Genomic DNA, 27,705 nt, shown 5'->3' with positions numbered 1-27,705 from the left:
ATCATATTCATATTATGAAGAGGATAATTTGCTTACTATTCCCTGAAATTAGTAAGCAAGTAGTGCCAGTAAGAGTAACATTAGCGTAGAAAAGACAGAAAATCATATGCAGACACAAAAATAATCAATACTTTTATTGCCAATTTCTTAAGTCCTCAAAAATATAACTGCATAACCTTCAGCATGTTACTGCAGGTTCCTCAAAAAACAGTTCATATATAAAACAAAACTAGACATTAACAAACTACACATAAATGACTATTTTTACATTATATAATACATTTTCAATCTGCATAGTCAGAAATTGGTGACATTATTTCTGATTCCACTTTGGACAAACAAAAGAAAACTGTAAAACAAAACCCATACACTGTGCTGCATTAAGCCCAGCTGTGCTTTTCTATTACAAAACTAAGAATGTCTATGAACCCTTGAATCAAAATACAAATGAAATCTAACTGAAGATTGCCAAATGGTCCCCTGATCCAACACTAAAATCAGTATAAAGCACTGATATTATTTTTTCTAAACTATCAACATTCAGTTACAGCTGACCCACACACCAGTTTTACAGCTTTTAAAATTTGCACATCAATTTGTTATAAAATTCTCGAGTGGGATGATGATGAAACAACCTTGGCTGTTTGCAAGTAAAAAGCAGATCAAGAGTTTCAAGCTTTTGCTCAGTGCTTTGTCCACCAGTCATTGCATTATATTGAAGTCCATATCTGAACTAACAGCAATACACATATGACAAATAAGGAAAAATTAGGGCAACAAAATTATAAGTTGGAAAAAAAGTTAGAAAAAATTTCAAAATTGAGCACTGACCATAAACAAATCTTGAAAACATGCACAACCGTATCAATAATGGAACTTTTAAATCAAGTCCCTAACTTTTTAGAACAATCACATATAGTCCTCATTTAAGCTTCCAATGTTTTTAAACAAGTGTGGCAATGCAGCATGAAGGAAAAATTAATGAAAAAGGAACAAAACCATCTGTCTTAATAAACTGTTTTTAATCTGTAATAAGTTTCTCTGACCAGCAGAAACATAAAAAAAATGCTTTATTTAGAACAAAAAGACAAAATACGCTGTGCACTCATTGGAAAGGCAAGAACTGTCTTATCCTTAGAAGAAATCTATGCCCAGGATCTTAGTCAAGTCACATACAGCTAAAAGGAAATGTTTGTGAGCCCTTTTGAATTTCTTGGATGAAATCTTGTCTTCTTTCAAGCCATAAAAATGAAAAGTTCTATTTAATAAAACATTTCACATTGCCATATCTTTAATAACAAATGGACATACACATGAGAATATGTAGAAAAACAACCTTTAAAGACAGCAACTAGAGTCAGTTTTAAAACAAATTTTAAAAGTGCTCAAAAGAAAAGTTGGTGAACATTACAAAACGATTTCTGAAAACTTGGCTCTCCATCAGTCCCCATTCATAGTTTGCAAAGTTAGAAATTTCACACAGTTGCTACTCTGCACAAGGATGGACATGCGCTACAAAAATCAGTGCAAGTGAATCCTTAGACAAATGAAGGTTGCCCAACAGAAGCAACCAATAGTGACTTTGATGATGGACTAAATGTCTGAGAAATCAATTGCACTTCTTTGCTGATCATCCTTTTAGCCTTTCTCTGTGTCTCTCAAAAAAGTACAGTACTGCTGTAAAACTTGCAGAAATAGATTGTTACTAATCCTAATAAAAATAAATGCCATGTATATATTTATAGTTGAGGCCAAATGTTTATACCTAGGCTAAAGACATTCAAATTCATTTTTAACAACTCTACATATTAATGCTTTCTTTGTTGTTATTTATGTCAGGTTTTATATGCTTTATTAGAATTTCAGCAAGTCAAATGTTTAATTACACTTTGTTAGTGTTTGGTGGCAGTGTCTTTCAATTGTTTACCTTGAACTAAACAGTTTGGGCAGCCTTCCACCAGCTTCTAAAAATACTTTGCATGAATTTTGCCTGCAAACTCAGTAAGGTTTGACGCTCTCTCCTTCCTCAAACTTACTTCTTTAAAAAAATGTTTAGTTCACAAACCTGTGGAATTCAGGTTAAAACTTTATGATTATTTCAATCCTTTCATTTTTGCTGTCTTTAAGCCAATTTGTCACTGGTTTGGAGAAACAATATTCTACTGGAAGACCCAGAAGGTTAGATGTTCATACTGGTGATCACCTGCAAACTTGTGGATTTTTGCACTAACATGGAGTAGGGGCTACTTCCTTGCACAAGAGTCTTTCAGGTTATGCTGCCATCAGATTCTATTAATGGTGGATATATATACTTTGGCATCTGATACCTCCAACTCCTTCCATTTCCTTTATTACTGTCTTTGGATTCAACATTTTGGACTAAATTTCAGTCAGCCCTGAGAGTTCATTTGTCCTCCATACTCAAAGGTGTGGTATCTGTGTGGACCCAAGCCCTTTACGCATATGCATACAATACAGATGCATAAGGTACCTTCAGCTGCTTTTAAATTGTTCCTATAGAAAGAACTAGACAGGTTTTTGAACTCTTGATTGAGTTGCTTGGATATTGCCCATGGTATCAAGGTCAAAAGGCAGTGGCTGTAAAGGCCCTTAAATATAGCCACAGGTGCACTTCAAATTAACTCCCAACAGTCCAAAAGCATATAATCAGAAGCTTCTAAAAGTCACTACATTGACTTCTGGAATTCCCAAAACCGTTTAAAAAGACAGTAAACTTGGTATATGTAAACATTTGACCCACAGAACATCTGATTTAGATAATTAAAGATTAAATCGATCTGATGGAAACAAAGTGGTCCTCCAATTTACTTTAAAAATAAATATATGTTAATAAGAAATAGGTGTGGGTAGGTTTTGACTTTGATTGTGGTTAACTCATCTCTCCATACTACCAACAACCACAGTAACTCGGAACATTTTAGCTCATGCAGTATTCATTATTTTGCTTGAAATTACATTTGCTCAACTTTTAGGTTAAACTGCTTTTAAGTTGAATCTGATTTTTAAAATGTATTCTGTAATGAAGCCAATACATTTTGCATCAGAACACTCTAAAAATTACATTTGGCACAAGCAAAGCTTTGGTAAACACTGATCTATTGTTCAGACTATCTATAGTGTCTCCAATTAGTCTGTACTGAAAAAACAACTACCATTCTTGATAAAAACCAAAGGCATATTCTGAAAGTCAATGTTTAACTAGGTTCTTATGACAGATCCAACATGTAAAATAGGAAGCATACCCATCCCTCATAATGCAGAGGTGAAAAAAATCAAATCTAAACAAAAAATTCTGAATCCATGAATTAAAGAAATTTTAATACATGTTTAAAAAGGCCATTTAACTTTGACTTGTGGCAAATGGTCTCCTTCACAGAGGGCAAACATTAGCTATTCTATGAAAGGTAAAAGCAAGTAATTAAATCAATTTTTGTGTACAAGGATACTGTGTATTTACAGGTTACAGTATTTCCAATTCCAGTTCTCATGCACCCACAAACCACCAACATTTGTATCTTAGCAGACCTGTACCAGGTATTCATTGTTTTTGATTGCCTGGTTCAGTGTTGTGAGAAGTGGGATAAGGCAAACTATAACCTGGCTGCTGTTGTATACAATGGGCCTTATGCAAAAGTAATTAGACAAACACATCTATCCTTAAATTGTTTTTCCCAGCAACTTGAGAGCACCTGCTGCATTCAACAATTTTCGTTACTTAGAAATTTCTCCTGGGTGCAAACAAAATTTGTGAGCAATTGAGACTTAATAATACAAGTCATGTACAATGTCCCACAAAATTTAAAAATTCTAAATTAAACTCAATTTGTAATATTAAAGACTTTCCTGTGTGACAGTGGTTAGTCTTTTTTTAAAAATCTGCATGATAGGCCATCCAAAAAGCAACGATGCACATATTGTGCGCATCTGTGATGGCAGACTTTATAGAAAATGACAAGTTAACCGTCTTTTGGTCTGTCATTTAATTAATTCAGCAGCTGATACTGATAGTCTCTGTCCACAGGAACAACCTTGCAATGCCTTACTGAGGAAGATAACCTATTATGACATGAATTCTCTCATAGCCTTTTGAGGCAAATTCACATTTCTCGTTAATGTGCAATCTTGTACAGATGCATTCAATCCTGAGATTTATGCCAATTTTCTGAGCATGTGTAATCTGACATGGCCAACTTGCTTAAACCTACCTTACACACAAAAAAAATTATCTCAAGAATTTAAAAAAGATATGAATGCATGAGACTCAATGATCTTGTTCTATAAAGGGGAATGCCCACTACTCAGTGGTCTGATTTAAACATAATGGCAAGCTTGTAATATAGGAAATCTGCTGAACAAAATATCCTGCTAGTGTTTGTCGTTGAGATGGCATTTTGTCTACTCTCCTGCCCCACAGGGGACATTTCTATAGGCTATGGCTGATAAGTGTCATACCTGCATCACAATGAACCTTCAACAACAGATTCAACAAAGTGACCATGTTTTCATCCCTTTTTTATGAAATCATAAACCTTCCTTTTTTTTTCTATTGTCTACTCTTGTGAAATTATGTACTACCTTTCAAGTTTAATGCTGTATTTAAAACTTTTTTGCAAACTCTGCTATGCATAGCCTGTAGGTTGAACAAATCAAGCACAATTTCTTTTAAATTAGCTCTAATACAGTATGGTAAAATCACTTCATTTAAAAGAAAAACTTGTAAACACAGTTACATAATTTTGTATAGCTACTCAATTTGCAGACTACAAGGCATTATGGGCATAGTATGAAAAAGCTTGTTTAGTTGTGCCTAATCTGTAAAAAAAAAAAGTAATTAATTTTAAAAAAAAAAGCAACCTTTAAGAAAATAAATAAAAAATAAAGTTTGATAAATAGTATTTAGGTATTTTGACATAACACCTTAATGTACATTTGCTGATTTCATAGAAAAGGAAAAAATGAGTTATTCACATTTTTCTGCCTGAACAGAGAAGGCAGTACAGGACTTCAGAGCAACTTCCAGACCAGTGAACAGCTTGTGAAACTGTAAGGGAAATGTAGGAAATCTTATAATTCCACTGCACAATAAAATGTTCTTTGTTGGTAGACATGATTTCGAGCATGTCTATCCAGCATTACAGAGTCTATTCTTATGCAAGACAAAAGGCACCAAGCATTTTCGATAGTCCCTCAATAGGACAGAAGAGGAGATGTTACAATTTAACTGTAGATAAACATTTATAGAGATTATAAGTATGGCCATTTTTCCTCCAAAAAAATAATCACCCCAAATGTTTGAAAACAAGGGAAAAAAGGCTCAGAGAATGGTCTCTCTTTTTAAAACAATTATTTCACTACCAAAGGCACAATGCAGAAGTTTAAAAGCTTCACATTTGTGATCTGATGAAAGCTACAAAAATGCATTTAATGAGACTTTGCAAAAAATATAATTTGACATAATTAATCATGTCTATCAATCATGATAGATGACTGAAGTATTAGTACTGTAAAATACTTGAAATCAAAGGGGCACATATTTATCTGTGGTTTAAGAGCTAAATCACACATCTATACAGTAAAGAAAGCAGATGTTTGGATATAGCCAACAGGTTTTTTTCTCATCTTATGGTTTTCAATAAAGATAGATGGATAAATACCCAACTAGAACATAATATAGTCATGAAGACCTTGACACACACACATCCCCATACTGAGGCATGTCACATTGTGACATTTGGTGCCTCTGCTGGAGTGTGCAAATGCAAAGTTAATTTTTGCAGACTGAGTAAGGCATTTAAGAGGCTATAAAGGCTCTCATGGCAGTTGGTACTCTCAGTGTGATATCCTAATGAACAAAGGGACAGGACAGGGAAGGTCCTTGTCAGGGTTCACGAAGCTGCTTTAGTTTGGCATAGACATCATCTGCACCACTTAGCTCCTCAAACACAGGTAACAGATTCAGCAGTTCTGTGTCTTCCAGGTCATCAAACCAAGATGCCACAGGCACCTGTAGACAAAATAAGGACCAAGATAAGGTCACAGAGCAGTGGTGTGAAATAGTTATTTTATTAATTTGTTTTAATTCCATGACAAACAACAAATAATTTCCATGTTGTTTACTGTATTTCTTGCGAGAGATGCAAACATTTTTGCATTGGAGAAATCAAGAGATGGTTTGGTGATCATGTTGCTGAACACCTTTGGACCATCAGAATGAAACATTTGTCATTTCCAGTGTCAAGGCATTTTAATACTAATTTACACTGCATTAATGACATGTGTTGACCTGTCCAGTTATTGCTATAGAACCAATAAGGTAAGAAAACTCAATGTAATAGAACTGATCTACATTTCCTGTATCTCTGGAAAGATTTTGAACATCTCTATACCTCTATATCTATATCTCTATATCTCTGCAGTTACTCTCACCTGGAATCTTCAATGGACACGGACACAGACACAGACACACGGACACACGGACACACACCAACCCTCATTTAGACTTCAGATGGGAATGTGTCCATACAATAAATAAACAACAGCCTTAAAGCTTGAGGTTTGCTGTAGAAATACAAATGTGTCACACCTCTGTAAATAATTTAATGCACTCTAATTAAACATTTCAAGGAGGAATACAATACAAAAACGAAAGTATAAATTTCAAGAAGAAAAAATAAAGGAACCAATTAATTGTAAAAATATACATTGCAACTGAAAAGTTTATAAAATTTGTCAAACTGGATACTTGCATAAATTGACCCAGAACATTTTGTCAATTACTATGTAAACCTTTGAGACTTTTGTGATATTTTAGTGGTGGAAAATTTATACCATTTAATGTACTTTTTAGACCAAGAGTATGTATATCAAAAATAAATAATAAAACCTCTATTATAAAAAAAAGGGTTTAATCTGCTAGCACAAAAGACTTCAGATCAACTATACGAGTGACACACCGTGACCATATACATTCAAGTGACACACTGTGCCCATGTTCATTCAAGTGATATGCTGTGTTCGTGGTCAGAATCTCACTTCCACTATGTAGAATATAGTTCATTACACAATAAACATGTACTTCCGTATATTATTAAGCATGATTCTACTGCACAAAATGATAAGATGGTTGGCTACTACTTAATACACCTACAATACAGTATAACAGTACTGACATCAATACTGACATTCATTATTACAGAACAACGTTTAGGTCTGGAGACCTCCTGTAACCATTCCAGGCATTTTATTTTAAAAATGGTATTTTTTTATTTAGGAAGAATAGTATTTTATTTAGTATTTCAATATCATAATTTTTGTATTTGTAACTCGATACATGAGCTGAATTTCTTTTCCATTTTATAAAAGAATCCCAAAACTGGGGTATATTTTATAGGAATTTATATCGATTTACAAACAGTAAAAGGAAATCTCAATTTGAATATGAAACAAAGTGTGACAATGAATAGTGGGATGTAAAAATTATCCTAACAACTTTTTGACTGGTCAAGCAAAATTAAACTTAAGACTTAAGAGCTAAAGAGTACAACAGAAAATCTACTTCTAGTGATTATATGAAACTGTTGTCAGAGGAGGCTGAGAATGCTGCTCACAATGTTTGTACCTGAATTTAGCCCTGAAGCTCATCATGACCCATTTCAAAAGACATGGCTGTGTACCTTCATTTAGCCCTGAAGCTCACCAAGACCCACGCCAAAGACACGGCTACACTTACAGCGTTCTCAGGATGGAAGATGTAAGAGGCAGGAGAGTTGTCCAAAATGAGGGTCTTGTTAAGCTGGCGACCAAGCCGGCTTAGGTCTTTGACATAGCAGCCCTGGTGGAAGACACAGGACTCTCGGAAAAGTCGAGCTCGGAATACCCCACGCTGGTCCAACAGATCTGTGACTGGGTCGGCATACTGCAATAGCAAGAGTACATCACTGCAAAGACCTTGGTGTTACTGCTATATGTACCTATGCAGGTTGGCAGACTCTGTATGTATTTTTAAACCCTATGAAATTAAATTCAGAAACGTACTTACCTTTGCAAGGCTGGCAGTGAATAGCACACACTCAAACATGTCTCCCATGCACTGAAGGAACTTGTCAACATGTGGTCTCTTAAGGACATAAACCTAATTAACACAAACTAAATATCAGTGGACACACAACATTTAGATTACATAATCAAGTGCATTAAAAATTGATCTTACTTTAAGACAGTGCTTTCATTACAAAATGAAATTCATGTCACTTACATCTACACCAAGGTAATCAAGTTTGTGAATCCGCTGAGAAGACACCACCTCCAGAAACAAGTAATCAAAAATAGGCCATGCTGGTGGAATACAGCCTATCCTGGATTACTTGAATCAGGCTGAGGCCAATAAGCAGAGCTCAAACTCAAAAATTAAATGAAGAATTAAAAATGCTGCATAAATGACAGGACACCAAGTGGTTTAATCCAGACATTCAGTTTAAACAGTTTAAGTATTTGTTATTCCAGTACAATTTTGAAAGAAATGTTAATTACTTTGAAACAATCCATGGGGTACAAAATATGTACTTGGACTAAACTTGTCAAAATTCTAAAATAAACAAATCAAAATAAATAACGTAATGAGGAGCAGTCATGTAATATTAAATCATGCTTTTTATACACTCTGTAGCAAATAAAGCCTGTTATTTCTCAAAACTGATTAGAAATATTAGGAAACTCAATAGGAATATTTGCCAGTTCTCTCCCACCACATTAAAAAATTCTTGTAAAAATCAGTAAATTCACTGCTGTGACACAGCTGGTATATTACTATATAGAATGTATCGCCGCCCTTTTATCTTAACTGAAAAGAGAGCTAAACAGTCATTTCAAATAAAAAATGGAAATTTCATCCATGTTAAAGATGTTCTGCATAACACAAAGCACTCCCATCTTACCTGGTGTGTTGTTCCCTCAATCTCCACAGGAACAATAAAGTCAGCATTACTGATTGGCTAAGAATAAGATAAGATGGTATTTAGAGAGCATGAAGAGATTCTTCATAGTGCTTCTTCAAACAAGGTCATTCTTTCAATGCCTCAGAAGCTCTTATACCCCATTAAATCACATAAGTGCCTACATAGACTGGGTACTTGAAGAGTTCAACCCCTGAGCTACTTCAAAATACAGGGATTTGCAGGCCTCACTTGCTACTGCTGTCCATAATATCAAAGGTCTCCATCACATCTGATGACAGGCATTAAGGAATGATTGCAAAGAATGTGACACCTTCATCCATTTTGTTCTGTCTCTTAAAATTCTCTGCCCTGCAACAAAGACCCTGCAATATATCTTGCAAAGGCTTCACTCATTGTCAATTAGCCTTGGCCAAGATGTTTGATCAATCCTACTCTAATGAGAAACATTATTTACCATAATATGTAATAGAAGCACATGGAGATGGTTATATGGACAAGACACAAAGAGAGATGAAATATTTTTACAATACTTAGCCAATTACATTTTATTGTACATAAGAGCTAAGGAACAAACATATCATTTAAGCAATAAGGGGATTTCAAGGGGACTTCACTGACTGCTACATTTCTAGACTGCGCTAATGTTTTTGGTTTTTCATAAGTGTGCAGCCATGCCTGTAGCTTTTCTATTACTGTTGAAGCCTTCATGAATTGGGAATCATTATAAGATCAATGAAGAAGCACATTTGCATATTACTGCAGCACTGGACACCGGGACCCTACGTCTTATTCTGGGTGTTTTAACACAGCTTGATCTTGCAGGGTGAGAGCCAGAAACCAGGTCTTAATTTACCCTTAACTGAAGCAACCACTACAGAGTTCACAGAGTTTTATAGTTAGAAACATTGTAGTTGCTGACTGTGATAGTATTGACATTGGCATGACAATTTACCTTAAAGGAACTGTGCACCAGAGTTTCATCCAGATCTATAACAACACAGATCTTGCCCTGGTCTTCAGGGGTCAGCTCAGGCAGTAGGCTGGTCTCTGGAATCTATAATGAGAGATGCCTCTTGTATTTTTGTTAACATTCTTATCTGATGGTTTTCCAAATGCCTCTCTCAAGTAATGGCTTACAAAACTAAGTTTTGAAGAAAACCATACCTGGAAAATCTGACCAGAATGTATTATTAGGAGTGGAATAATAGCCCCCCAAAAGTAGTACTGTACCAACAGCTTGAATTCAGAACATTCAACTTTCTATTTTAGTATGCATTTCAAATGGTTTGTACATGTGCACCCCAAACTCAGTCTTTACAAGGGGCATTTGAGCCACATTGTAATAGAACTGCATAATAAAAATTAAAACTGAACAATTTAATGTATTATACACCCCTTTGGGTACTGTCTTTTCAAAGATCTCAGTTAGCAGTAACTGTGCATCTATAGAGATAATCTACTGTCTTAATTTTCAATCTCCCTAAAGGCAATTTTACAGTGGGAATGACTTTGCAATGCTTGTTGTTGCACACCAGACGAGATTTGTGAAAAAATTTAAAAATATTCCTGCGGTGACAATGTAAACGTAGACATGTTTTATGGCATTGTCATGGGAATGGTAATAAAATACATTGTGTGCACAATTATTAGGCAAGTTTTACTTTTGAGGATTCATTTTATTACTGAACAACTACAGTGCTCTCAGTCAATCCAAAACCTTAATAAATTTCAAACCTGAATATTTAATAAAGTAAAAGTAAGGTTTTGCTTTCTTAGGAGAATATCTATGTATGCATAATTATTAGGCAACTATTGGTGTGCAGAATTATTATGCGACTAAATGAAAAATGGAATTTTTCCCATCTCACTTGTTTATTTTCATCTGTTAAAGTGAGAATAATAACTCAAACTTTACAAATAAATATTTCTGACATTTCAACAAAAAAAGACCAATACAGCCAGTGAGCAATACAGCCAGCTTTCTTTTCAATAACAGTCATAAACCTGTCTGTCAGTTTGTTAATCTGTTGATGATCAACGTTAAAGTGCAGCAGCAACCACAGCCTCCCAGACAATTCAGAGAGCAGTACTGTTTTCCTTCACCATAAATCTCCCATTTAAGAAGGGCCCACAAGCTCTCAATAGGATTTAGTTCAGGTGAAGGGGGCCATGTCATTATTCTTTCATTTTTAAGGTCATTACTGGCTAACCACGCAGTGGAGTCCTTCGATGCATGCGATGGAGCTTTGTCATGAATAAAAATTCTGGTCTTCTTGAAAGATGCAGACTTTTTCCTGTACCACGGCTTGATTAAAGCATCTTCTAAAAACTGGCAGTAGATTTGGGAGTTGACTGAGTTGGGAGAAAATCTTCCACCCAAAAATGTCCAACTAGCCCATATTTAATAATACCATCTCATACCAGTATAACGTGTGTCTTTTTTCTCAACACATTTCTTGCGACCCTGTTGACTATTTGCAACAAAACGTTTGATGGTTCTGTGATCATGCCCCAATTTCTAAGAGTGCTGCAATTCTCTGAAATAATTTTTGACTTTTCAGATTCCGTTAAATCTGTTTTTGGCCCATTTTGCCTGAGGAAAAGAAGCTGCCTAATAATTATTCACGCCTTGATAGAGAGTGTTGAGCTCCATAGGCCACACCCTCCCTTATTACACAAATACACATCACCTAATATCCAACAAGCATTCAAGTTTATGCAGCTTGGAGTTGGAAAATATGCATTAAAATGATATGGTCAAAATACTCTATTGCCTAATAATTGTGCACTTAGTGTGTGTGTGTGTATGTGTATGTGTGTGTGTGTGTGTGTGTGTGTGTGTGTGTGTGTGTGTGTGTGTGTATATATATATTAGTCAATGTTTTGAAGGTGGGTATTGTAGTTTTTCTTTAGACTAGTCTGAGGAAATAGTGCTTAAATTCAGTTGCATAGGGCCAAAAGACAGTCATTACTTTGCAAACTATATTTTGAACTCAGCAATACCAAACATTCATGTGATGAGTGTAAAATAATTTCCCATAGTGTGTTTGTACTAATACTGCTGAGTAAAAATGTATTTTCTGTTTTTTCCGTGATAATGTAAATATCTGCAGTTGACTTACTGAGAAAACTAAATGATTTTCTATATATTTTTTTTCTATTTCACTCCATATTCCCCTATTGTAGCTTGAGATATGTTTATTGTGACTGCCTCCAATATCAAAGCCTTGGTAATTTCATGCTTCATAGCACAGCATGTGCTTTATCCAATAGCACTTTATGTAAAAGGCAACATGGGCCTAGATATGCTGTTGGCAATGGAATGGTCATTCGGCTACATGTAGTGAAAACATTTGTGTTGTGCACAGATGTTTCCAGTTATGGGCCACAATACAATTTGCCTACATGTCACAGAGACCAAGAAGAGAGACCTACTTTTACACATTTTTGTGCAGACTTCATAGACATTGTTGCTTCCATACTTGCCACTCGAAGATTTTTAATGGGGGATAAGGGGGTATCAGGGTTGCATGATACACAGAAGGATACACACTTTTGAACCACTGACAGGATATGTTTAAAAACTGGTCTGCTTTGTTATGATCAAAATATGGTGTGGGATAATGTGAATGCTGTTATTAATCAGAACAGCCAAAGAATGACCATCTGCTATGTCTGAGATGTGTTAGTATGCTCATAGCAGACAAAAGAAATGCTGTGATGTGTGAGACCTGATTCGCATATTAGAGCCTTCTATGCTATCAGTACTTTAAATGCCAATACTGTAAGATCACTGACAAATGATGTATTATGCAGCCATATTAAATACTAAAATAAAAATATAAAATTCACAAATTACCATTATATTAGATCATAGTACATATGCTTAAATAGTACAAAAGTAACAATTATAATAATGAGATAATTCTAATTAAAGTAACTGTGAAAGCAGCACTTATCCTGGACTGATATATTTGAATGGAGTAATTATAAAATCTAAATTACATAATTCTTTCCTCCCCAACAGTTATCTGACCATTACCTTGTTGGTTCCAGTATTCTGTAAATCTAAAAACATTTAACACAGCTCTGAATAATGAGACTAATGAATAAAACTCCAGATCCTATGGTAATTCCTTGAATTAAGTGCATTTCCAAACAGTATGAAATCTACAGGTCCCTTCATGACCTATAACTTCTAACAATAATCTCCAGCTAAGTATGATATAATTGTATGTTTTAAAGTATAGAAACGTATTGGAGGAGGAAGGAAAAAAGACCTGAAAATGAATACACTGACATATCACAAACCCGTCTTTTCCTATGTTCAAAAAATAATCTAATCTAATCAGATAAACTTTCTTATCAGCTAGTTACTTTTTCACAATACTACAAAATGGCCCTGCTAGCCAGGGGAACACATTCAACAATGGCTAAAAGCAATTTAATTTAAGCAAGGTAATTGCTGAATTTGGACAGTTCACGTTAAACTGGCTAACTGTTAGCCACGAATTAAATCCATATAGACACCTGCAGTCTCACTGAAAATCAATCTACATTTGATTTCAGCTCTGAGGAAAAAAATGGCTCTGCCTTGAGTTATATGATTGGCCAGACTCATATAATTTTTGTTCTCTTCTTCATAAGCCCCTTTCTCTATAAAAACTTGACCGGTCATATTAGATACAGCAATGTCATTTTTCTAGTTTTTATCTACAATGCCAGATATAAGTTACATGTTAATGAACGAACAAAGGCAAAAAAATCCTTCTTGAATAATACAACTAAGCAAGAAGTTTTACCTTGGCAATAGTCCCATTATCCTCAGGAGGCAGCAAGTTATCTTGGGAAGGGGCCAGCGTTTGGGGCACATCCTGTGCACGCAGGCAACAGAACAGTGCTTTGAAGATATTGCGGCTTCGAGGTTTCTTGGGAGAAGTTTTCTTCACCTGGCCTGAAAAGACAAAAATTCTACATCACATAAAAAATAAAGAACTATGAAAAATGCAACACATGGGGAAAGGGGCTACCCAATTTAAGTAACTAAACTGCTATAAAATATTGTTTACATTAATGTGAATTCTGATTTAGAGAACAAAAAGTATGTCCTCAAAATTCAATTAATCTTAATCCAATTATCAAAAATGAAGTCAGGAGTACATGCACAAAAATGTACACCTTGTGAATGGGAGACAACAGTATGCTGTTTGTTTGTTTGTATTATATCTTTTACACTTTTTACAATTTTCTGATTTAAAAAAGACTGCACACATGCAAAGATCAAGCCACTGGTCTGTGCAACAGGAATATAAATAGGAAATAACCAGGCAAATGTCCAGAAAGTTCACAAAAAACATGTGCCATATGCCACACCCGATTTCAGCATCACCAGCATTACCACCAAAACCAGCTGCAGGAATCCACAGTGAAGTATTTCTCTAACTACAAATATTTGCATACTTCAACAGGCTCTAGTAATGTATTACAAACACCTGTTGTGTACCAGTACACACTAGCAACTTTGTTAGGTACACCTATCTCCTGAGAGTGGATGATTCAAAATACTTTTAATACAGGTGGTTATATGAGCACTGAAGCCCACTTCCCATGTGCTTTGGTTGAAGCAGTGGTTCTCTACTCTGAATGTAGGGCTGCTTCCTGTTTTTGAAACTGTTTCGCACCAACACTATACTAGTCCTTACTGCTCTCTAGCTGTTTATCAATTTTTTCCTTGTACATTCTACCTAGAAACCAGCAACTTCCACTAGACAAAAACTACTTTATCATCAAATACTGCATCCAAAGAACTACAAAAACATAACGTTAACATTCTTCTTTTTATAACATGGCCGCTCCGTTCTCCCATAGTGTGCAGAGTGCAACATGTTTAGCTATTCCTCTTCTGTTGTTTGTGATAGTTTTATCTGTTAGAAGTGTAGATTAATTGCAAGTTTAACAGAGAAGGTTTGAGCGCTAGAAGTGCACATCCAGACCTTAGAAAGTGTTACCCCTATCAAGGAATTAGAAGTACAAGCTCTGGATGCCATAGGTGAAGTTAGCAAGCCCTCAACTCCAGCACTATAGCCTTCGCAGCAGGGCAAATGGGTGACGTGACGGTGAAATAGCAGAGCTTCAGCTTGCCCATGGGAGCACCATGCATCCCCAATTCACATGTCCAAAAGGTTTGCTCCCCTTAGCGAGGCACCCGCTGAGAAGCCTGTTGAAAGACCTCTGGTTATAGGACTCTATTTTGCAACACAAGAAATTAGCTAGGCCTTTAGGGACACCAGCAGAAGTAGTTAGCTGTATACAAGGGGCCAGGCCGCCAAACATTGCAGGTAATCTTAAGGTCTTAAGGCATAAGGCATAGGTTCTCTAAGATAATCTTAAGGCATAGGTTCTCTAAGATAATTATTCATGTAGGAGCTAAAGATATACGCATTCGCCAGTCAGCGATTACTAAAAATGCTGACGCTATTGTATGCTCTAGTCCCATCCCAATGCGATGTGGCAATATTACATATAGCTGGTTATCTTAACTAAACTGCTGGATGTCCAAGCGGTGCTCACAAAACAATGTGGGGCTTATAGATAATTGGAACACATTTGAGGGCAAGCCTGGCCTTTTAGGGCAGGATGGTATCCATCCTTCCAGGGAAGGCACTGATCTCCTTTCCTGTAACATAAACCATAGTCTTATGACAGACCAAGTTAATCTATGACAATCCAGAGCGGAGGCCAGGCAGCAGACAAAGATGCTAAACCAAACGTCTGCTGGTCATTACACGACGTCACCCGAGGGTCATCATTTTGACACTGTGTCTGTTCCCCGAGCTTAGCAGAAATACAGAAAACAAAGAAAAACCTGTCTTAACATAATTAGTAGTAACATAACTGATTCACAGAACACTGCATGCACCTTTCATCTAAAGCTGGGTTTACTAAATGTTAGTCTAAAGCGCTCAAGATAAGTGAAATCCTAACAGATCATAGATTTAAATGTACTTTGTCTAACAGAAACCTGCATCATGCCAAATGAGTACATGACTTTAAACGAAGCGTGTCCTTCTGACTACAGGCGTGCAATGATTTATTCTGAAACATTAGGCATATATAGAGTTCTATATTGGAATCAATTGGTTTCACCCAAAGCATAAGAGAACCCACACTCTGGTGGACATACACTTGATTTAGTACTGACACACAGTGTAGACACAGAGAACATAGTCATACTACCCTGGTCTGATGCCACCTCAGACCATTTCCTCATTTCATTTGAACTACATATGAGTCACAATATAGTAACCTTGCCTTGCTACTACACCAGTTGCACGATCACGTCAGCCACTGCATCTAGATTTATTGTGACTCTCCCACTTATCATTTGCGACTAGAATACTGTCAAACCACACAACTTGATCAAATGACTGAATGCTTAGAATCAGTATTTCACTGCACACTCAATGATGTTGCTGTACTTAAGAATAAAAAAATTCGAGACAAAAGTAGTACCTTGTAGTACTAAAGTAGTAAATTAATAATTTAACAAAAAACACTCAAAAAATGGAATGTAAATGGCGCTACACTAAACTTGAAACCTTCCAGCTTGCATGGAAAGAGAGCCTTCTTAAGTATAGAAAGGCACTCATTACTGTTCGAACATCTTATTTCTCGACCATAATAGAAAATAAAAAAATAATCCTGGATTTCTTTTTATAATTACACATCTAACTAGGAATAAAAATGCTCAGATGACATCACATAGTAGTAATGAGTTCCTGAATTTCTTCAATCAGAAAAGTAAACATTAGAAATAATCTCTAGACTCCAGAATTAAACATCTCTGATCTCACACTCAAAATCATCCACTTGCTTAATATCTAAGGAAATCCTACCAGATGTATTTTAACCTTTACTAAATTGAACAAACTCCTCTTTGGACATTGGCTACATGCCTAAATCATTTAAATTAGCAGTAATCAAACCACTTATCAAAAAATCTAACCATGACCCATGTGAGCTGTCAAACTACAGGCTAATCTCAAACCTTCCCTTTATTTCCAAGATCCTGGAAAAAACTGTAGCTCAGCAGCTATGATCATATCTGAATCAGAACCAGATACATAAAGTCTTTCAGTCAGGGTTTAGGCCTAATCATAGTACAGAGACAGAACTAATTAAAGCAGTCAATGACCTGTTATTGTCTTCTAACCAGGATTATGTCTCTGCTTATACTGCTTGATCTGAGCGCAGAATTTGACACTGTAGATCACAACATTTTATGAGACAGACTCCAAAATGTTGTTGGTATTATGAAAATGGCCCATTCCTGGTTTATATCTTATCTAGCCAGTTTGTTAACTTAAATGGAGACTTCTCATCATACAAGGTTAGCTATGGTGTCCCACAAGGGTCTGTTCTAGGGCCTTTGCTTTGTTCTTTATATATGCTACCTCTAGGTGACATTATACATAAACACTGTGCTATTTTCCAATGCTATGCTGATGATACTCATCTATATGTTTCAGCCAAACCAGAGGACATATATCAGCTCAGTATTATTGACAAATGCATAAGGGACGTCAGACACAGGATGTTGAGGAACTTCCTCTCACTTAATCCTGACTAAACAGAGGTGCCCTGAGACAGCCAGGTCCTCGCTCTCTACTCAGTGAACCTCAATGGTCTCCCAATCACATCTTCTCTAACAGATAAAGATCTTGACATTATTATGCATCCCAGTCTCTCATTCAAAGCTCGTGTAAATAATATTTCTAGGACTGCCTGTCTCCACCTCAGGATCATTTCAAAGTTTAGGAACATAGTCTCCTCACATGATGCAAAAAGGTTAGTCCATGCATTATTTTAATATTGGACTACTGTAATACCTATCTGGCTGTACCAATAAGTGCCTAAAAAAGCTCCAGCTGGTTCAAAATGCAACAGCCAGAGTTTTTACTCCCAGTAAAATATTGTATTAATTATAAAATACTTCTAATGGCCTACAAAGCTCTGAATGGTCTTACCCCACAGTACCTTAGAGAACTCCTAGTGCATTATGATCCACGTCTGTTTAGATCAAAAGGTGCAGGCTCTTAGTACTAAGAATAAGAAAATCTATCACAGGGGACAGAGCCTTTTCCTATAAATCTCCCACACTATGGAAAAACCTTCCTGTAAATGTTTGAGACTCAGACACAGTCTCAATATTTATGGCTCGGCTTAAAAACTGTATTGTCCAGTATTTTATTAACTACTTCTCATCTTAAGTAAAGGTGTAGATCTGGGGTTCTAGGGACATTGAGAGTTATGGTAAACTGGGATGTTGTGATTCCGTCACTTCACCTCTCTTGTCACTCAAGTTTGTTGACAGAGTGCCCTCAGGCTTGTGGCTCCATCCTTTTAGCTGTGCTGCCATAGCTAGATCAGATGGAGTCTTTGCACATTATAGTTCCCTAATTTACACACCCTTGTACATGGACAGTCCTAATAATCTATTCTGTCTTTCTGCTGAGGTACACCTACTCCTGACATCTCACCTGCCATGGCTACCCCCACCACCCCCTGATGACCCGTGTTGTAGCCCACCACACCTCCACCCCAGCAAACTAATTTTCCATTGTTCTTGATGGACAATTTCTTGTGTGATGGGTTTCAGAAACATGCACATCATCAGTACCAGACTACGATTTCTAGAAAACCAGACTAAACATTAATTGGTTATTTTTTCCATTTTATAATTATTTATTTTTCTCTTAAAATTGTTACTATTGTGGTGATCTTTGTCAGCCAGAGGAGGATGCCCCCCCCTTTGAGTCTTGATTCCTCTCAAGGTTTCTTCCTCATGCTCTAGGGAGTTTTTCCTTGCCACTATCACCCTTGGCTCTAATATATATTACACACACACACTTTTTTTTTCCTTTTAAAAAGGGGATATGTGTTTTCATTTTTTCCTTTTGAGGTGCATGTAATCAATCAGTCAGAAAAGTTACAAAACCCAAAATACACACAAGAAAAAGTAACTCATTTCACACAACCCTTATCAAGTACTGGAGGTTGGGAAGAATTCATTTAATTTTCAAGTCATATTGAGAAGACACTTATGTGTTAAAACTTTTATTTTAAATAATATGGTGTTAAGAGATTCCCCTTTACAGATTGTTCATTACAAACAATTACAGACACTAGGCGATAAAATTCAGCTAGATTTTTGTACAACGGTTACAACAAACATGAGAGGTAAGACTACTTATTTTCACGAATGGGTTACTGTCTACTCTCCTACTCAAGGTTACAAAAATTCATTTCTAAAACTAAATTTAATCTGGATAACGTTAGTATTGCTCAACGCATGCAATGTTAATCTAATTCTTAGGTACATTGAGAAAAAACATGAATTATGCTTTACAACATGGCAAACGACATTAGGTACATGCTACTTTTGGTATTCCCCAGCAGTTAGCCATCTACATAATGTGATAACTGTTACTTTTCTAATTTCTTTGCAGTAGACATTTTCCATTTTGGTCTGCATTGTGATGTAGTTCCCAAAAGTGCACCAAAAAAAGAAATGTAAAATGTATTAGCTTAGTCAGTCAGTGGACAAACTGCTGTTACTATGAAGTAGAGAAATGACAGCTCTAACATTACAGAGGTTCAAAGTACCACAACAACTTACCACTCAAACATCCAGCTCCAGACTACCTTGCGAAAATTGGGTCTACCATCGTGTTGTACCTGACTTTCAGGAAAGGACTCTGTCTCAAACTAGAATGTATCCATATCTGAAAAATAGCCACACTGGTTTTTATAGCTGCTCAGGAGAGAAGGGTCTGTTTGCAGATTGCAAGTCAGGACAGAACTGCTCAGGCGGCTGACCAGTCAGTGCAGAGTGGGCAATCTGACTAATCAAAGCACACTGGGCTCAATGGGATGGGACTTAAACTGTTACTGCACCTGCAGTTTTAAGCTAATTTTTGAATGATTTGTACTTGTTCACTTTAACACTAGGTATCTGCAATTGTACCCATAGCACAATGATCATTCAGGATTAAAATTGAAGTAGACACTGGGGACAAGACATGTATCTACATCCAGGCTTATTTGTCCATCATTTAGGTTCCATTTGAGCTCATCTAATAGAGAAGAAAATGTCAACAAAAAAAAAACAAAAAACAAAACGCCTTTGATTTTTTGGGTGTAGAATGTGTCTATTGATGCTGGAGATTCAGTTTCACTCATGCTCTACATTTCCTGATTCACCAGGGTCTTGTCTAATAAACTGAACAGTTTTGAGCATATACATTAAATGACCAAGTAGCTACACAGTATTTTCCACTAGGTGTCCTAGACATCTCCAAAGTGTCCTAAAACCTCTCCATATGAACACAGTCATCAGTCACTATACATCAAGTTTAAATAAGTTACTTTAATAAGTTCCACAACAATATTAGCTTCATAGCATCATTGTTATTAGGGGAAAATACTGTAGCCAATACTGTAAATACTAGGGAAAATACTGTAAATACTATAATAATATAATACTATAATAATACTATAATATACTATAATTTATACTTATATTTTGTAGCAGGATTACAAATTTTTCCAGCGAATTTTCCCAGTGAATGGAAACATCAAAGCTAGTCCATGCTAGGAGCCATGCTTGTCTATGCTAGCAGCACCCAAACAACGCCACATAAACTTGAGCTAAAATAAGCCTCTTCTTTTCCATGATGTCCAAAAGTATTGGCGATCAAATCTTTCTTAGGACTTTCGCCAAACAGCGAAGCACTGGCTGACAGTACGCAGACCTTTAAACATTAAAGGTATGACTAAATAAGGCAAGTGAGGGGTCTACGTTTTCATCTAAGCCCCTTCTATTTGATGAAACAGCTGCCAATCATGCCGCTTGCCTTGGAAACACATGGGAAGTAAATGATATAGTCACCCCCTCCCCTTCCCCCTTCACACATTAGTGAGAATTGCTGTCACTCCAAGACAATGGCGCTGCAATGGCCAATAGAAATCAATATAAAATAGGAAAGGGGCAGGGTCTAATGCTCTATTCAGGAACACTTTTACATCAGTAACGTGCATTTTGTGTTAGCTTACGAAGGAACCGAACATGTGTTTTTATGCAAACAAGTGAGCATGCAATTAAAGACCTTTACTAACACTCTATATAACATTTAAATATGTTACGCAGTTGCTTTGATGGTAACTGAATAGTCTTATACCGAAAGCATTACCAGAAAAACACAGTGTACAATTTACCAGAAAAACATGGTGTATTCAGTGTGGGATTTCTGGCAAATGGATGCATGTAGACAGCTGAAAATCGGTAAGCAGGTACTTGTATTAGTCCTAAGAAATGTTACGTTGATAAGTGTACTGTACTTTAAGAACATTTGATGCGATCAAGTTAAGTATGCCAGTTTGGACCCACTGGCGGGCCCGCTAGGGGGCATTACTGCATGTGACACACACTAACAGAGAATTCTAGACAGAGAATAAATAAAAGGTACAGTATGAGAAAATTATGTCATGAAAAAATAAAATTCTGAACACTGAAAATGAGCATAATGGGTCCCCTTTAATTTGCTTTGTTTATTTGTGGGAATCAAAAGCTCTAAAGGTAGAACAATTGAAACAAGATAGCATCACATCAACTTGTTCTAGGGTTGGGTGAGTGAGCAAGTTAGTGACTGTGTATGTACATATATAAGTAAATGAAGTCTACTCATCAAAGCATTCTACAACAACTGCTTAGCCCCAAAACAGCCCAAGATGTTTAGAATGCCAGGTTCTATGATTAACCTATAATGCTATAAATCATATATACAAAAAGATAAAGCCTAGTTAACCTACACTGTGTACACAATTATTAGGCAAGTTGTATTTTTGAGGATTCATTTTATTACTGAACAACTACTGTGCTCTCGGTTAATCCAAAATGTTAAATATTCAGGTTTGAGGTTTATTAAGAAATTACAAGTGAGTTTTGGCTGTCTTGGGAGAATAGCTGTGTGTGCATAATTATTGGACAACTATTGGTGTGCAAAATTATTACGTAACTAAACGAAAAACTGAAATGTTCCCATCTCCCTTGGATATTTTCATCTCTTAAAGTGAGAAACAACTCTCAATTTACAAATAAACATTAAAAATAAATACATTTTAAAAAATCAGTGACAACTATAGCCACCTTTCTTTTCAATAACAATCATAAGCCTTCCGTTCATGGAGTCTGTCAGTTTCTTAATCTGTTGACGATCAACGTTTTGTGCAGCAGCAACCACAGCCTTCCAGACACTGTTCAGAGAGCTGTACTGTTTTCCTTCAAGGTAAATCTCCCATTTAAGTAGGGCCCATAAGTTCTCAATAGGATTTAGGTCAGGTGAGGAAGGGGGCCATGTCATTATTCTTTCATCTTTAAGGCCATTACTGGCTAGCCACAAAGTGCAGTACTTTGATGCATGCGATGAAGCATTGTCCTGCATAAAAAACAAACAAAAAAAACAAAACCATGGTCTTCTTGAAAGATGCAGATTTTTCCTGTACCACTGCTTGAAGAAAGTGTCTTCTAAAAACTGGCAGTAGGTTTGGGAGTTGATTTTGAGTCCAACTAGCTCATCTTTAATATTACCAGCTAATAGCAGTACCCCACCTCCACCTTGCTGGTGTCTGAGTCGAATTGGAGCTCTGTGCCCATTACTGATCCAGCCACAGGCCAATCTATTTGGTCAGTCAAGAGTCAGTCACTCTCGTCTCATCAGTCCATAAAACCTTCGAAAAATCTGTCTTTGGATATTGCTTGGCCCAGTCTGGCCACTTACACCCAGATTTCCATATAATTTGCATATGCGCAATTCTGCACAATATTTTTGAGCATGAACTAGCCCTTGGTTTTTAGCATACCTGCACAAGCCTGTCCTCCTTTATGTGCCCTTAATAATCTGATAATTGCAGAAAATCTGATTTTTTCAGTTATCCTGTCAGTGTTTACATGTACTTGGGTATTCAGATGAAGAGAAAACGCCAGGATTACACAAGTCAGGCAATAATTGGATTTCTACTTAGCAACCAGCTAATAATCACACAATGATGTGACAAACTCCAAACTTCCTGCTGCAGCTTTTTGTAAGTATGGTCCCACATTCCTGGCAAATATAGATTTTCATTTTTTATGGTTACTAATAGTGTGCAATTCAGTCTTCATTTCCTCAGGCATGTACTCCATTTCAGAGTCTACGCAAAAGTGTTTGATAACCAATTTTGTGGGTGCTACATTTAATTCCATTAGTCACTTCCGGGAATGCTCCAGTTACATTTGCGCGCATGTGCATACTGAGAAATCCGAAATAAATCAGAGTAAGGGTATACATGCGCTGATAAATCAGATTACTGAGCTAAAATCCAGCTCTCTATTAGATTTCTTAATCTGATTTCTAGGCCATACTCCAATCTAAGAAATCGGGGTATGGTGTTTACATGACCACTTGAAAAATCAGAAAACTGAAGAAATCCGATTATGATCAGATTATTAAGTGCATGTAAATGCATTCATTCACAAGAGTCAGAATTGCAATAATAACCAAAAATCTGGAAATTGACACTACACACATTTCAAGCATCAACCAAATGCAGGGGTAGAGCTTACAACACATGTAGTATGCATATAAAACTCCAACTCATGAATGCTTTCATGGCTTGCTACAAAACATTACAGTTGTGTACCTCAAGGGGCTCTGAGGCAGGGAAAAAAAAAAAAACATTTGGCAAAATTGCTTCTATAATAACATGCAAAAAAATTGTTCCAAACATTGAGAGAGTGCAATTAACATGAAACAGTGGCACACAGCTTCTATGTGCAAGTCTGTCACAGGGTCTAGAAGTATGATAAATGTTAGGTAATAATGCTGGATGCCATTAGCCAATCAACTTTCAGCATATATTTCAGTCTTTGCTCTGGAGAATCCACACAAACCTCAAATGGTATGTCCAGGCAGAAATCAAAGTTTTATGGGAATTGAGCACTAGTGGGCACTACTCATTTTCAAACACTTAAACTGATCTGTAACATTCTGTTTCAAGTGTGTACACTTGATATTGGTTATGACAATACAGTTATTGAAAGATTATCAAAACTTTAGTGCAATGTTTGTGCTACATGTTAAACATTGTAGGCAATGGTTTTCTAAGTTGCAAAAAACTGTTCTAGAGATGTTCACATATGGACACAGCTTGACAGAGTTATAACATGACATGTTGATGAGGCCTGCCAAGTTTGGTGTGAATAAACCTCCAGGGGAGGGCCTCTGGGGAATGATCATTTAGGTGACATCCAGGAAAACTAACATTCCTCTTGTTTTATTTACAATAGAATAATAAAATTAAAAATGCAAAACCATTTATAACTGAAATCTTTCAAATTACATATCTGTTTCTGATTTGTACAAGCAATCAGGCTTATCAATTAATTGCTATTTACACCACACCAGAAAATTTACAACACTTAGCTTAGTCAACAGCAAACTTCAAAAATTTGTTCAAATCACCTTGGTGAAGCTTACAAGTAAATATGATATGAGTAAATATGATTCAGTATACTGGAATTTAATGCCATGCATTAACAGTTGCAAAACATGCATAACTTGCAGTCATATTTTCATATAATCAGTGCAGACTATTAGAGCATCACTTTACAGTTCTTAGCTTTTTATACCATCAACAAAAACTCAAAAACCCAAGCTGGATAACAAAAACATTAGATGCAGATTGCCATGTTACACAGTTTAAACACTTTGTCTTTCAGATGTTGCAAAGTGACAAAAACCTGCACCAATCTAAGTACCAGACATTGAACACACAAGAAAAACGGTACAATGCCAAGTTGAACCTAAACCAGACTTCCCATACCTACCTTTTCACTCACTCAGTGCAATCACAACTAAATCTCAAGTCATTTTCATTCATTTACACCACACCAAAGAAAATTCATAAAACTTACTTCAGTCAGAGCCTAACTTCAGGTATTTGTTCATCAGTAAGTCTGGTATGAATCAATCTAATTAGTACTTTGCCAACATCACAAAAAAAACACAATGCTTAGTTAAACTTAAACAAGTCTTCACATACCTGTTAACAACAACTTGTTGAAGCACAAAGTCTTGGTGGTATGATTTAAATCAATCTGATTTAATGTCACAATTAGGCTACTTTTACTTAATCCTATACTATAACAACAACAACTGCAAGGCTTGCACTACTCGTGCATGTTGTGCCAGCCCTGTGGCAACCTGGTGATGGGCATCACTGAAAAGTAACCATTGTTTTTAAATCAGTAGGTACCTCCTTCAGATTTTAAGCATATCAGCAAAAACACTGGAGCAAATTTTACAAATGTCACCAAACCGTTTGACAGCATCTGGTTGAAACAGGGGTCAAAGCCAGAATGATGTGCATCCATGGAGCTTCATATAAGTCTTGCGATATCGTGTTTGGACCCTGGATCGTCACTTGTGGCTATATTTACCTTAAGAACTACTCTTACTTGACTAACTGAACAAAATGTACCCATCACGAATAGTTTTGCACAGATCAACAGTACTGGCAAGTGTAGTGTCTGACTAGTGTCTGGGATAGGCCTTTGAATATAAATGTTCATCATTTAGTTACTAATTTAGCACTTAGTGGATGAATGGTTCAACAAATGGATTACAAATTATGTACTGGATGCAACTCCAACCCAGTAACACCCTGGCACACCAAACTATACACTCCATACATAAGTGCTACATATGACCAACATTATAATTAAGAGGGTTTTTTTAATTAATCTTTATATGAAAAGTTTTACCTGTTGGCATGCTAAAATTATTTTACAATTGAGATTAACTCAAGGGCGCAATGAACTATGGCACTCTATTCTAAGAGCGTCTTTGCGATATAATGAATGAAGCCTACAACTGCTTGGAATTTATTATATCCGCACTAACATATTTAGGTGCAGAGATTACGCAAAGCACTTAAAGTAGATAGTTAGCTTCAGTTTTCAGTACATTACCTACTAAGGTAATATATTATTACATTTACGCGAGTATTATATCAGTTTTAATTAGCTTCGTTCAACTTAATGACGTCGTTTTTCAGACACAACCCCCAATTCTCCCAAAATTAGAGCTAGTCCTGCAGCTAGCCAAGCTAATAGTTGCCGCGCTCTTACATTACACACCAACTTAAAATACAAATACAGCAAATAGTAAAATAAAAGAAAGTTGCTTTTTCCCTGATGGAACCGGACCATTTACTAAAGTGACGACTTCTCGAGAAAGTCGCGTGGTCGCTAGCTAGCTATTTAGTAATACTAAATAGCGAGTTAGCCAGATAGCCCACCAATTATACACGCATATCAAAAGACTAGCGAACGATAGCTAGTCAACGGCAATGCAGCTAGGCTATCCACGTACAGCTAGAATAGTAATCTTACAAGCAATATGCCGTGCGGGTTTTAAGTTTGCATCAGTAATTCCAGATATATACTTCAGTAAGATATTTAGCGGTTTTGTTCTGCTGATGAAACTCACCTGTTTTAGACGGCAGCTGAATATCTTCTTTTTGTACTTGTGTAATGATAGAACTTTCCATCTAATAAATGCGGTGCCCCCTGTATCCAATCCGTTCCCCCTAGTCTTAGACACTTTCAACATTCAGCTAGATAGCGCGTTTGGCTAGTGCAGTGCGACTGGTCCGTGCTGACCGATTCCAGCAATAACGCGCTGTATGTTATAGACTAAAGGTAGTTTACATATACGCGTATTGTCGTCGTCTTGAAAATGTCAAGTCCCCGACGCTTGTTTAGCACTTCTTTAACATGAGGGTATGCTGTTGTATTTTTGTGCAAGTAAATCTATTGTTGATACACTAAAATACCTCAATTTTGTTCCAACATGGAGAATCCAGGCGGAAAAAAGCAAAACAACCAAGGAAATGGAGCAGTGGTGCGGTTTCAAGTTCCCCGTCGTGGAGATAAACATCCACTCAACTCATGATATCAATGCACACAGAACACAGCAGATTTAAATAATTAATGATTCTGTCTCAGAAAATGCTAACAATTGTGTACGCAGAAGTAATTATCAAGTCTTTCAGTTACCAAGGGCTTGTTTTGCGCTTTTCGGGCGCCTTGAAACAGTTTGTCAGCGCGGATTGGGTCCTTTGGAAGTGGGAGTGGGAGTACGAGAAACATTCTTTTCGGCGAAATCCTGTCGCACATTCCTCCTGCCTTATGCGAAGACTAATGATCATTGTCAAGAATACTGGGTCTCAGCGGCAGTCTCGGAAGAATTACTGAGCACTGCCTGATTCATTTCAGGAATAGCTTAATACGGTTATTAGTATAATTTTTATTAGAGAGGGAAACATTTAAACAATGCATAATTGCGACCAAGATAGGGTGGGCCCTCCGAATTAGATGAACGTAGCAAACACTTCTGGTTTAAACCAAATTTTACAAAGGCATTACATTTCACAACTACAGAAACTTAAACAACATATAGTAATACGAACAAATTTATAATGAGAGAGTAAGACTTTTAAGTATTTAAATCGAACTGATTTTGGTTAATGTTTTACTATTATATACTCCGATTGACTACCATTTTCCATCGGGTTCTGGACAGTTGTCCTAATTTAAGCATAAAGACGATTGCGGGCTATAAGGCAACCC

At 36.4% G+C, this 27,705-nt stretch overlaps 1 protein-coding gene across 1 annotated transcript; it reads right to left on the bottom strand.

Moving 5' to 3' along the window:
* Positions 1–119: 119 nt before the first annotated feature.
* Positions 120–27,161, bottom strand: ctdsp2 (CTD (carboxy-terminal domain, RNA polymerase II, polypeptide A) small phosphatase 2). Its single transcript, XM_027001938.3, has 7 exons — positions 26,564–27,161; positions 13,778–13,929; positions 9,928–10,029; positions 8,955–9,011; positions 8,060–8,152; positions 7,751–7,936; positions 120–6,025 (listed from the first exon to the last, which is right to left on the bottom strand). The coding sequence occupies exons 1-7, from the start codon at positions 26,622–26,624 to the stop codon at positions 5,900–5,902; spliced, it is 777 nt and encodes a 258-aa protein (XP_026857739.1). The 5' UTR covers positions 26,625–27,161; the 3' UTR covers positions 120–5,899.
* Between the last annotated feature and the right edge of the window lie 544 nt (positions 27,162–27,705).

Source organism: Electrophorus electricus, chromosome 22, assembly GCF_041902795.1.
Source record: "Electrophorus electricus isolate QZ-2024a chromosome 22, ASM4190279v1, whole genome shotgun sequence".
NCBI classification, from domain to species: domain Eukaryota; kingdom Metazoa; phylum Chordata; class Actinopteri; order Gymnotiformes; family Gymnotidae; genus Electrophorus; species Electrophorus electricus.
Note: the sequence above shows the minus strand (reverse complement) of the source record. Positions and strands in the feature narration are given on the sequence as shown.